The 13286-nt window shown below is 44.7% G+C and overlaps 1 protein-coding gene and 1 long non-coding RNA gene across 2 annotated transcripts in view; one reads left to right on the forward strand and one right to left on the reverse strand.

Annotated features, from left to right (window-relative positions):
- LOC149983633 (uncharacterized) overlaps positions 1 to 13286 on the reverse strand; it is a 452711-nt gene that overhangs the window by 40037 nt on the left and 399388 nt on the right. The window lies entirely within an intron of this gene.
- Positions 622 to 3346, forward strand: LOC149983634 (uncharacterized). Its single transcript, XM_090236578.1, has 3 exons — positions 622 to 627; positions 731 to 1662; positions 2202 to 3346. Exons 1-2 carry the CDS (start codon positions 622 to 624, stop codon positions 1652 to 1654), a joined length of 930 nt encoding a protein of 309 aa, XP_090092704.1. The 3' UTR covers positions 1655 to 1662; positions 2202 to 3346.

Below are 13286 nucleotides of genomic sequence, written 5' to 3' on the forward strand. Positions count from 1 at the left end.
TCTGTTGGGCAGGACAGAGTAACTCCTTCTGTCCCTATTCTCTTTCCATACCAGCTAGGCTCTGTTGGGCAGGACAGAGTAACTCCTTCTGAATCTTGACATAATGTAATCTCCATGTTCCTCCTTGATAAGTCCTGAGATGTCAACACACACACTTTACATCCCACGTGGCACCCTATTCCCTACATAGTGCACTACTTTTGATCAGGACCCTATGGGCTCTCGTCAATAGTAGTGCGCTATAAAAGGAATAGGGTGCCATGGGAGGATGCACCTACAGCTGGGCTACAAGAGAGAAGGGTTGGCATTGATCAAGTGATCACATGTTCACGCTGTTGCTCTGATAAAACCACTTCCCAAAGTAGCTGTGAAGGAATCTGCAGTAACTATGAAGGAATCTACAGTAACTTTGTAGGTATTTTAAGTAGCTCTGAAGGTATCTACAGTAGCTCTGAAGGTATCTACAGTAGCTCTGAAGGTATCTACAGTAGCTCTGAAGGTATCTACAGTAGCTCTGAAGGTATCTACAGTAGCTCTATTATAGTATCTACAGTAGCTATGAAGGTATCTACAGTAACTATGAAGGCATCTACAGTAGCTATGAAGGCATCTACAGTAACTATGAAGGTATTTACAGTAACTCTATTATAGTATCTACAGTAGCTCTGAAGGTATCTACAGTAACTATGAAGGTATCTATGGTAGCTATAAAGGTAACTACAGTAACTAGGAAGGTATCTACAGTATCTCTGAAGGTAACTACAGTAACTATGAAGGCATCTACGGTAACTATGAAGGTAACTACAGTAACTATGAAGGTTTCTACGGTAACTATGAAGGTAACTACAGTAACTATGAAGGTTTCTACAGTAACTATGAAGGTAACTACAGTAACTTTGTAGGTATTTTAAGTAGCTCTGAAGGTATCTACAGTAGCTCTGAAGGTATCTACAGTAACTATGAAGGTATCTACAGTAACTATGAAGGCATCTACGGTAACTATGAAGGTAACTACAGTAACTATGAAGGTTTCTACGGTAACTATGAAGGTAACTACAGTAACTATGAAGGTTTCTACAGTAACTATGAAGGTAACTACAGTAACTTTGTAGGTATTTTAAGTAGCTCTGAAGGTATCTACAGTAGCTCTGAAGGTATCTACAGTAACTATGAAGGTATCTACAGTAACTATGAAGGTAACTACAGTAACTATGAAGGCATCTACGGTAACTATGAAGGTAACTACAGTAACTATGAAGGTAACTACAGTAACTATGAAGGTAACTACAGTAACTATGAAGGTATCTACAGTATCTCTGAAGGTAACTACAGTAACTATGAAGGCATCTACGGTAACTATGAAGGTAACTACAGTAACTATGAAGGTTTCTACGGTAACTATGAAGGTAACTACAGTAACTATGAAGGTTTCTACAGTAACTATGAAGGTAACTACAGTAACTTTGTAGGTATTTTAAGTAGCTCTGAAGGTATCTACAGTAGCTCTGAAGGTATCTACAGTAACTATGAAGGTAACTACAGTAACTATGAAGGCATCTACGGTAACTATGAAGGTATCTACAGTAACTATGAAGGTAACTACAGTAACTATGAAGGCATCTACGGTAACTATGAAGGTATCTATGGTAGCTAGCTATAAAGGTGTAACAGATGTGAAACGGCTAGCTTAGTTAGCGTGGGCGCTAAATAGCGTTTCAATCAGTGACGTCACTTGCTCTGAGACCTTGAAGTAGTAGTTCCCCTTGCTCTGCAAGGGCCGCGGCTTTTGTGGCGCGATGGGTAACGATGCTTCGAGGGTGACTGTTGATGTGTGCAGAAGGTCCCTAGTTCGCGCCCGGGTATGGGCGAGGGGACGGTCTAAATTTTTGTACTGTTACATTGATGCTGTTGACCCGGATTACTGGTTGCTGCGGAAAAAGGAGGAAGGTCAAAAGGGGGGTGAGTGTAACAGATGTGAAACGGCTAGCTTAGTTAGCGTGGGCGCTAAATAGCGTTTCAATCAGTGACGTCACTTGCTCTGAGACCTTGAAGTAGTAGTTCCCCTTGCTCTGCAAGGGCCGCGGCTTTTGTGGAGCGATGGGTAACGATGCTTCGAGGGTGACTGTTGATGTGTGCAGAAGGTCCCTAGTTCGCGCCCGGGTATGGGCGAGGGGACGGTCTAAATTTGTACTGTTACAAAGGTACCTACTACAGTAGCTACGTCCTCCCAAATTTAACCTTGATTCATCTCTAAAGTCTAATGATTTTTATTTTGTATTAATATGGGATATATTTAAATATTTAACAACACGATTATTTATTTCTGCGAGTATTTATTTACAAATACATTTATATTTCTAAAGTAGTTACAGTACTTTTTATTATGAGTTTCACTAAAGTTTTGATAACATGACCTATGACCTCTACCCCCTACCACTTCTTACTGTGGTCAGTTGTGAATAGTGCTAACCCCCCCCCCCCCCCCCCCAAAAAAAAAGCTAAACAAATTGATACAGGGTCATCTTCTATGTGCTATAGTATAGCAGCTACATGTTGCTTGAATTAAACCATCAACATCACATAGATAGATTTTGAAGTGTTGTACCTGAGCTATTTGCAACCCCTATTTCACTCACGATACAATATTTTAGAAGCTCGAGAGATTGTGAACATAATGGAAATTGATTATACTTCAAAGCTGGGAGATGGGGAAACAGATGGGTGCGTGGACAGAACGATCCCCGATCCCTTACATAGTGAATAGAATGAGGGGAAAATGAAAACGAGCTGTTTGTAGCGCACTAGGGATAAGACAAGAAACAAGATTTCTGAACAAGGATTTGTACATATGATGCAGTGCCTCTCTTTTCAAACAGTATATCTGTAGTCCCTCAGTTGCTTTGGATCTACTTCATCATGTCCCAAATGATTCCATATATTCCCTGTGTAGTGCACTACTTTTGACCAGAGTCCTATGGGCTCTTGTTAAAAGTAGTGCACCTACATAGGGACTAGGGTTCTATTTTGTGACTCTGTCTTCATCACGTGGCTGTTTTTGTCTAGCCAATCATCATCTATTTATGTACACAGTAGGCTAATATACAGCGAGCTGCAAAACTATTGGTACAGTGGACATTTTGTTTGCTTCTGTTGTTGTTGTTGTTGTTTTAGCTCTGTACTCCAGCACTTTGGAGTTCAAATCATAAAGTTAATTTATCCCAATACTTTTGGTCCCCTAAAACGGAGGGACTATGAACAAACAAAAAAAGTGCTTTAATTTCTAAACATTTCGCCCGATATGGATGAAAATACTCCTCATATTAAAGCTGACAGTCCTGCACTTTGACCTCCTAGTCATTGTATCATTTCACATCCAAAGTGCTGGGAGTAAAAGAGCCAAAAAAACAACAAAACAATTGTCGGAGATCGATATGAGCGTATATGCACTTAAAGACAATGAATATGAGTTTTCACATACCGTACGCCATTTTATAAACATATTATCGAGTGATTAGTATAGGATGATCCATTTCTATAGAAATATACTACTGATATTTCATTGTAGACCATTTTCTGTATAATAACCAGATTGAATCCGGAAAATTACATGGCGCTCACGTCCTCTTCGATTGCTTCTTTTTTAGATCATCTCACGTGAAGTTAAATTATTATTATTTTAGTCTTTAGTCCCTTTTTGTTTTCCGTTCAACAGCACTTATTGTGTACACGTGGACGTATGCATCAGTATTGCAGCTACTGTACGTGAGTGAATCGTGATGAATTGTAAATGTATGGTCTGTTTGTTTTTTTATCGAGCAAACATTAGTCATCGTAGTGGGTCCAGTCCAGACAACAGGGAAGCAGAATGATGACCGAGGAGCCTTTTTTGTGTTTTTTTTATTTTTTAAAGTTGGTCATCAGTTGTATTGTGTATTTACTATGCTATTACCCTGCTATATGTTTCACTCACAGTTGGAAGAGTACAGGACGGCTGTCAGTATGTCCAGTAGTCACTACTCACAGTTGGAAGAGTACAGGACGGCTGTCAGTATGTCCAGTAGTCACTACTCACAGTTGGAAGATAACAGGACAGCTGTCAGTATACCCAGTAGTCACTACTCACAGTTGGAAGATAACAGGACAGCTGTCAGTATGTCCAGTAGTCACTACTCACAGTTGGAAGAGTACAGGACGGCTGTCAGTATGTCCAGTAGTCACTACTCACAGTTGGAAGATAACAGGACAGCTGTCAGTATACCCAGTAGTCACTACTCACAGTTGGAAGATAACAGGACAGCTGTCAGTATGTCCAGTAGTCACTACTCACAGTTGGAAGATAACAGGACAGCTGTCAGTATACCCAGTAGTCACTACTCACAGTTGGAAGATAACAGGACAGCTGTCAGTATACCCAGTAGTCACTACTCACAGTTGGAAGAGTACAGGACAGCTGTCAGTATACCCAGTAGTCACTACTCACAGTTGGAAGAGAACAGGACAGCTGTCAGTATGTCCAGTAGTCACTACTCACAGTTGGAAGAGTACAGGACGGCTGTCAGTATGTCCAGTAGTCACTACTCACAGTTGGAAGAGAACAGGACAGCTGTCAGTATGTCCAGTAGTCACTACTCACAGTTGGAAGAGAACAGGACAGCTGTCAGTATGTCCAGTAGTCACTACTCACAGTTGGAAGAGAACAGGACAGCTGTCAGTATGCCCAGTAGACACTTCTTTCATGGCATGCAGGGTTCTTCTTGTCTTCTTTATGTGAGTCTCAGGAAGTATAGCATACCCAGGGAGATGTTGTTTAACGGGCTCATTTATCATCCATCGCTTTCCAGCCATTGATGTAGTGACAGAGACCAAATTGATTGATTGATACACTGCTACCTGTAGCTTTTGATAAGAAGCATGCCTGAGGCCAGCCAACCTACAGAGCATGCTCAGTACGAGCAGGAAATGACATAGCACTTATAGGTTATGTCTCAAAGGGGCACCCTATTCCTTATATAGTTAAGCAATAAGGCCCGAGGAGGTGTGGAATATGGCCAATATACCACAGCTAAGGGCTGTTCTTAAGCACGACACAACGCGGAGTGCCTGGATACAGGCCTTAGCCGTGCTATATTGGCCATGTATCACAAACTCCAGATGAGCCTTAATAGGGAATAGGGTGCCAAAGGGTCCTGGTCTAAAGTAGTGCACTATATAGGGAACAGGGTGTCATTTGAGATGCACAATATTATTAAGAGAAGGAAGAACTGTAATGCCAATACTTGTATTGCTGTGGCTCTGCTGTTCAATACAACGGAACACAGCTGTGGCTCGGCTGTTCAATACAACGGAACACAGCTGTGGCTCTGCTGTTCAATACAAAGGAACACAGCTGTGGCTCTGCTGTTCAATACAACGGAACACAGCTGTGGCTCTGCTGTTCAATACAAAGGAACACAGCTGTGGCTCTGCTGTTCAATACAACGGAACACAGCTGTGGCTCTGCTGTTCAATACAACGGAACACAGCTGTGGCTCTTCTGTTCAATACAACGGAACACAGCTGTGGCTCTGCTGTTCAATACAACGGAACACAGCTGTGGCTCTACTGTTCAATACAACGGAACACAGCTGTGGCTCTGCTGTTCAATACAACGGAACACAGCTGTGGCTCTGCTGTTCAATACAACGGAACACAGCTGTGGCTCGGCTGTTCAATACAACGGAACACAGCTGTGGCTCGGCTGTTCAATACAACGGAACACAGCTGTGGCTCTGCTGTTCAATACAACGGAACACAGCTGTGGCTCTGCTGTTCAATACAAAGGAACACAGCTGTGGCTCTGCTGTTCAATACAACGGAACACAGCTGTGGCTCTGCTGTTCAATACAAAGGAACACAGCTGTGGCTCTGCTGTTCAATACAATGGAACACAGCTGTGGCTCTGCTGTTCAATACAAAGGAACACAGCTGTGGCTCTGCTGTTCAATACAACGGAACACAGCTGTGGCTCTGCTGTTCAATACAACGGAACACAGCTGTGGCTCTGCTGTTCAATACAACGGAACACAGCTGTGGCTCTGCTGTTCAATACAACGGAACACAGCTGTGGCTCGGCTGTTCAATACAACGGAACACAGCTGTGGCTCGGCTGTTCAATACAACGGAACACAGCTGTGGCTCGGCTGTTCAATACAACGGAACACAGCTGTGGCTCTGCTGTTCAATACAACGGAACACAGCTGTGGCTCTGCTGTTCAATACAAAGGAACACAGCTGTGGCTCTGCTGTTCAATACAACGGAACACAGCTGTGGCTCTGCTGTTCAATACAAAGGAACACAGCTGTGGCTCTGCTGTTCAATACAACGGAACACAGCTGTGGCTCTGCTGTTCAATACAAAGGAACACAGCTGTGGCTCTGCTGTTCAATACAACGGAACACAGCTGTGGCTCTGCTGTTCAATACAAAGGAACACAGCTGTGGCTCTGCTGTTCAATACAATGGAACACAGCTGTGGCTCTGCTGTTCAATACAAAGGAACACAGCTGTGGCTCTGCTGTTCAATACAACGGAACACAGCTGTGGCTCTGCTGTTCAATACAATGGAACACAGCTGTGGCTCTGCTGTTCAATACAACGGAACACAGCTGTGGCTCTGCTGTTCAATACAACGGAACACAGCTGTGGCTCTGCTGTTCAATACAACGGAACACAGCTGTGGCTCCGCTGTTCAATATAACGGAACACAGCTGTGGCTCTGCTGTTCAATACAATGGAACACAGCTGTGGCTCGGCTGTTCAATACAACGGAACACAGTTGTGGCTCTGCTGTTCAATACAACGGAACACAGCTGTGGCTCGGCTGTTCAATACAACGGAACACAGCTGTGGCTCTGCTGTTCAATATAACGGAACACAGCTGTGGCTCTGCTGTTCAATACAATGGAACACAGCTGTGGCTCGGCTGTTCAATACAAAGGAACACAGCTGTGGCTCTGCTGTTCAATACAAAGGAACACAGCTGTGGCTCTGCTGTTCAATACAACGGAACATAGCTGTGGCTCTGCTGTTCAATACAACGGAACACAGCTGTGGCTCGGCTGTTCAATACAACGGAACACAGCTGTGGCTCTGCTGTTCAATACAACGGAACACAGCTGTGGCTCTGCTGTTCAATACAACGGAACACAGCTGTGGCTCTGCTGTTCAATACAACGGAACACAGCTGTGGCTCTGCTGTTCAATACAACGGAACACAGCTGTGGCTCTGCTGTTCAATACAACGGAACACAGCTGTGTCTCTGCTGTTCAATACAACGGAACACAGCTGTGGCTCTGCTGTTCAATACAACGGAACACAGCTGTGGCTCGGCTGTTCAATACAACGGAACACAGCTGTGGCTCTGCTGTTCAATACAACGGAACACAGCTGTGGCTCTGCTGTTCAATACAACGGAACACAGCTGTGGCTCTGCTGTTCAATACAACGGAACACAGCTGTGGCTCTGCTGTTCAATACAAAGGAACACAGCTGTGGCTCTGCTGTTCAATACAACGGAACACAGCTGTGTCTCTGCTGTTCAATACAACGGAACACAGCTGTGGCTCTGCTGTTCAATACAACGGAACACAGCTGTGTCTCTGCTGTTCAATACAACGGAACACAGCTGTGGCTCTGCTGTTCAATACAACGGAACACAGCTGTGGCTCTGCTGTTCAATACAAAGGAACACAGCTGTGGCTCTGCTGTTCAATACAACGGAACACAGCTGTGTCTCTGCTGTTCAATACAACGGAACACAGCTGTGGCTCTGCTGTTCAATACAAAGGAACACAGCTGTGGCTCGGCTGTTCAATACAACGGAACACAGCTGTGGCTCTGCTGTTCAATATAACGGAACACAGCTGTGGCTCCGCTGTTCAATACAACGGTCATCCCGACTCAATAAAAACATATGCTTCGTTTGAAAATGATGTCTGAGTGCCCCTGGCTCTCCGTAAAATTAAAAAGCAAGAACATTTTGCTGCCCGGTTTGCTTAATATAAAGGAATTTGAAATGATTTATACTTTTACTTTTGATACTTTTAAGTATATTTTAGCAATTACATTTTATTTTTGATACTTAAGTACATTTTAAAACTAAATACTTTTAGTCAAGTAGTATTTTACAGGGTGACTTTCACTTTTACTTGAGTCATTTTCTTTTAAGGTATCTTTACTTTTTCTCAAGTATGACAATTGAGTACTTTTCCCACCGCTGCCTACATGCGTATCTCTTCACATACTGTACCATGTTGAAAGGGCTCTGTGTGTAAACGATATTAGATTTGACAGTAATGATTCAATCTAATGAAGGTTGTGATATTAGGTCATTTTACCCATATCAATGTATCTTACTGTATAACTACAGGGTAAATGCGCATTTTAAAACCGTTATCATTCCTTTGGGGTTCAAGGGGAAGTCAGGTCTACCCTGTACCAACGGGTCGGAGGTCTACCCTGTACCAACGGGTCAGAGGTCTACCCTGTACCAACGGGTCAGAGGTCTACCCTGTACCAACGGGTCAGAGGTCTACCCTGTACCAACGGGTCAGAGGTCTAGCCTGTACCAACGGGTCAGAGGTCTAGCCTGTACAAACGGGTCAGAGGTCTAGCCTGTACCAACGGGTCAGAGGTCTAGCCTGTACCAACGGGTCAGAGGTCTACCCTGTACCAACGGGTCAGAGGCCTACCCTGTACCAACGGGTCAGAGGCCTACCCTGTACCAACGGGTCAGAGGTCTACCCTGTACCAACGGGTCAGAGGTCTACCCTGTACCAACGGGTCAGAGGTCTACCCTGTACCAACAAGTCAGAGGTCTACCCTGTACCAACGGGTCAGAGGTCTACCCTGTACCAAACGGGTCAGAGGTCTACCCTGTACCAAACGGGTCAGAGGTCTACCCTGTACCAAACGGGTCAGAGGTCTACCCTGTACCAACGGGTCAGAGGTCTACCCTGTACCAACGGGTCAGAGGTCTAGCCTGTTAGAGGTCTAACCTGTACCAGTGGGTCAGAGGTCTAACCTGTTCCAGCGTGTCAGAGGTCTAGCCTGTCACAGGTCTACCCTTTACCAACGGGTCAGAGGTCTAGCTTGTCAGAGGTCTACCCTTTACCTACGGGTCAGAGGTCTAGCCTGTCAGAGGTCTACCCTGTACCAGTGTGTCAGAGGTCTACCCTGTACCAGTGTGTCAGAGGTCTAACCTGTACCAGTGTGTCAGAGGTCTAACCTGTACCAGTGTGTCAGAGGTCTAACCTGTACCAGTGTGTCAGAGGTCTAGCCTGTACCAGTGTGTCAGAGGTCTAGCCTGTACCAGTGTGTCAGACGTCTAGCCTGTACCAGTAGGTCAGAGGTCTAGCCTGTCAGAGGTCTAGCCTGTACCAGTGGGTCAGAGGTCTAGCCTGTACCAGTGGGTCAGAGGTCTAGCCTGTACCAGTAGGTCAGAGGTCTAGCCTGTCCCAGTGGGTCAGAGTTCTACCCTGTACCAATGGGTCAGAGGTCTACCCTTTACCAGTAGGTCAGAGTTCTACCCTGTACCAGTGGGTCAGAGTTCTACCCTGTACCAGTGGGTCAGAGGTCTAGCCTGTACCAACGGGTCAGAGGTCTAGCCTGTACCAGTAGGTCAGAGGTCTAGCCTGTACCAATGGGTCAGAGGTCTAGCCTGTACCAGTGGGTCAGAGGTCTAGCCTGTCCCAGTGGGTCAGAGGTCTAGCCTGTCCCAGTGGGTCAGAGGTCTAGCCTGTCCCAGTGGGTCAGAGGTCTAGCCTGTACCAGTGGGTCAGAGGTCTAGCCTGTACCAGTGGGTCAGAGGTCTAGCCTGTACCAGTGGGTCAGAGGTCTAGCCTGTCCCAGTGGGTCAGAGGTCTAGCCTGTCCCAGTGGGTCAGAGGTCTAGCCTGTACCAGTGGGTCAGAGGTCTAGCCTGTACCAATGGGTCAGAGGTCTAGCCTGTACCAGTAGGTCAGAGGTCTAGCCTGTACCAGTGGGTCAGAGGTCTACCCTTTACCAATGGGTCAGAGGTCTAGCCTGTACCAGTGGGCAGAGTTCTACCCTGTACCAGTGGGTCAGAGGTCTAGCCTGTCCCAGTGGGTCATAGTTCTACCCTGTACCAGTGGGTCAGAGGTCTAGCCTGTACCAGTGGGTCAGAGTTCTACCCTGTACCAGTAGGTCAGAGGTCTAGCCTGTCAGAGGTCTAGCCTGTACCAGTGGGTCAGAGTTCTACCCTGTACCAGTAGGTCAGAGTTCTACCCTGTACCAGTGGGTCAGAGTTCTACCCTTTACCAATGGGTCAGAGTTCTACCCTGTCCCAGTGGGTCAGAGTTCTAGCCTGTCCCAGTGGGTCAGAGTTCTACCCTGTACCAATGGGTCAGAGGTCTACCCTTTACCAGTGGGTCAGAGTTCTACCCTGTACCAGTGGGTCAGAGGTCTAGCCTGTACCAGTGGGTCAGAGGTCTAGCCTGTACCAGTGGGTCAGAGGTCTAGCCTGTACCAGTGGGTCAGAGGTCTAGCCTGTCCCAGTGGGTCAGAGTTCTACCCTGTACCAATGGGTCAGAGGTCTACCCTTTACCAGTGGGTCAGAGTTCTACCCTGTACCAGTGGGTCAGAGGTCTAGCCTGTACCAGTGGGTCAGAGGTCTAGCCTGTACCAGTGGGTCAGAGGTCTAGCCTGTACCAGTGGGTCAGAGGTCTACCCTTTACCAGTGGGTCAGAGTTCTACCCTGTACCAGTGGGTCAGAGGTCTAGCCTGTACCAACGGGTCAGAGGTCTACCCTTTACCAATGGGTCAGAGGTCTAGCCTGTACCAGTGGGTCAGAGGTCTAGCCTGTACCAGTAGGTCAGAGGTCTAGCCTGTCCCAGTGGGTCAGAGGTCTAGCCTGTCCCAGTGGGTCAGAGGTCTAGCCTGTCCCAGTGGGTCAGAGGTCTAGCCTGTACCAGTGGGTCAGAGGTCTAGCCTGTACCAGTAGGTCAGAGGTCTAGCCTGTACCAGTGGGTCAGAGGTCTAGCCTGTCCCAGTGGGTCAGAGGTCTAGCCTGTCCCAGTGGGTCAGAGGTCTAGCCTGTACCAGTGGGTCAGAGGTCTAGCCTGTACCAGTAGGTCAGAGGTCTAGCCTGTCAGAGGTCTAGCCTGTACCAGTGGGTCAGAGTTCTACCCTGTACCAGTAGGTCAGAGGTCTAGCCTGTACCAGTAGGTCAGAGTTCTACCCTGTACCAGTGGGTCAGAGTTCTACCCTTTACCAATGGGTCAGAGTTCTACCCTGTCCCAGTGGGTCAGAGTTCTACCCTGTCCCAGTGGGTCAGAGTTCTACCCTGTACCAATGGGTTCTACACCTGTTGGGTCTAGCTAATTTCCTCACAGTTTGTCTTGTTCCATTGATTTAATCTGAAAGCCCAAATAGTCATGGATGGTGGTGGTGCATCACTGAAATCTCACATACTGTCTGGTAGAATGTAAATGATTATTATCATACTTTTATTATATTGGATTGCAGTGTGTGGGCCTATTGAGCAGGTTATGGTTGTCTCCTTCCCAGTTTACAATATCAAGGGCACTACACTGTATAGGACATAAAATACCCTTACCTAAGAGGAGAAGTGTTCATATGGCCTTTTGAATGTAGCCAGGACATCATGTAGACTGGGTCATTAGTCCCAAATGGCACCCTATTCCCTTAATAGTGCACTACTTTTTATGGGATCTGGTCAAAACTAGTGCACTGCATTGGGAATAGGGTACCGTTTGGGACTCTTATGGGATCTGGTCAAAACTAGTGCACTGCATTGGGAATAGGGTACCGTTTGGGACCCTTATGGGATCTGGTCAAAACTAGTGCACTGCATAGGGAATAGGGTACCATTTGGGACTCGAACAATGTCTGTCTGTCAATCCTGTTTCACTGTCTGGCCACAAACATCCACATCCCGTCTTAGTCATCACCATCACAGAATTCACAAAGTAGCTTTTGAACCACCAAGTGTGCTTCCATATTTAATCAGAACTGATTGTATTGTTTCTATAGCTCTGTTAAACTGCACCCATTAAAACATTTTTCAATTTGGTTTTCTTCATGTTCTTTTTTTTTGTTGCATTGTATATAAAACAACATGATTGCTGTGAACAGTACACCATACCGCTGTAACCCGTTGAAACACCATCTTAACTGTTCAGTAGTTAAATCAATGTCTCTATTTGAGTGTTGGAGTTGAAGCATAAACAGTTGGTGTACATTAAAACACATCGTCAATTGATATTAAATAAACGTGGAACTTCTGAAACACGACCAAAGTACATGTCTATTTTTTTTTGTGTTGATATTGTTCCCTGTGTGCTGGATGATTATCAGCCTCTTTTTATTGATTTATTCAATTCTATTCTGATAGATTATAGTTTAGGATTTGACAGAATACGTAGGATTTAGTATGAAATATAGGTTCGAAGAAACCACCCAGCAAACCAGGAACATTCCCAGAACGTTAGCTGAGATTCCCATTAAGTTGTAGTTAGGGTTTCATCTAACATTAGGATGATAACATCCCCAAAATACGCAATGTTCCCGCAACCTAGAAAAATGTTTTTGCAATATTAGGCAAATATTTTTTGCGACCTAATAGAAACGTTGTAATAATCAGCACAAATGAACAGTTTTTGTGTTCTGGGAACCTTCACAGAACCAATTTTGGTTGTCTGGCCAGCAACTTTTTATTTTTGTTTTTATTTATTTATTTTTAATGAACAAATATAAACAAACAAAAGAAGAATAGTCACATACAAACAAGCATACATACACACTATTTACATTGTCAGGAATCCTAAACAAACAAGTCATATTCATTAACAATACAACACGTTTTAATTGCCTTTTTTGCTTGTCATTTTAGTTAAAGTAGTGACATATTGATTAAATTCATTTATAAAGTTAAAACAGTTAGGTTTTGAATTAGACCATTTGCATTTTTGATTATGAAATGTACCTAATATTATTAGCAGTTGAATTAAATATACCATAATCTTGCTGAGGGAATTGTAGTATCACAAACAATTTTCATTTACATTTATCTTTGATGTTAATATTGCCAATTAATATATTTTCATGTAAATCTGTTACTTACATCAACCACAGAGGAATTTAAAAAAAGACACAACCCCCCATTGGAATCGCATAAAAAATAATTGTATATTATTTCGGGGTTATTAGAATTTTTAATTTATGAAGAAATTCCCCATATGAGAGTAGATATCCATCGTCATTCAGTA

This window comes from Oncorhynchus mykiss, chromosome 5 (assembly GCF_057628025.1).
Source record: "Oncorhynchus mykiss isolate SJ-2025 chromosome 5, ASM5762802v1, whole genome shotgun sequence".
Taxonomy (NCBI): Eukaryota; Metazoa; Chordata; class Actinopteri; order Salmoniformes; family Salmonidae; genus Oncorhynchus; species Oncorhynchus mykiss.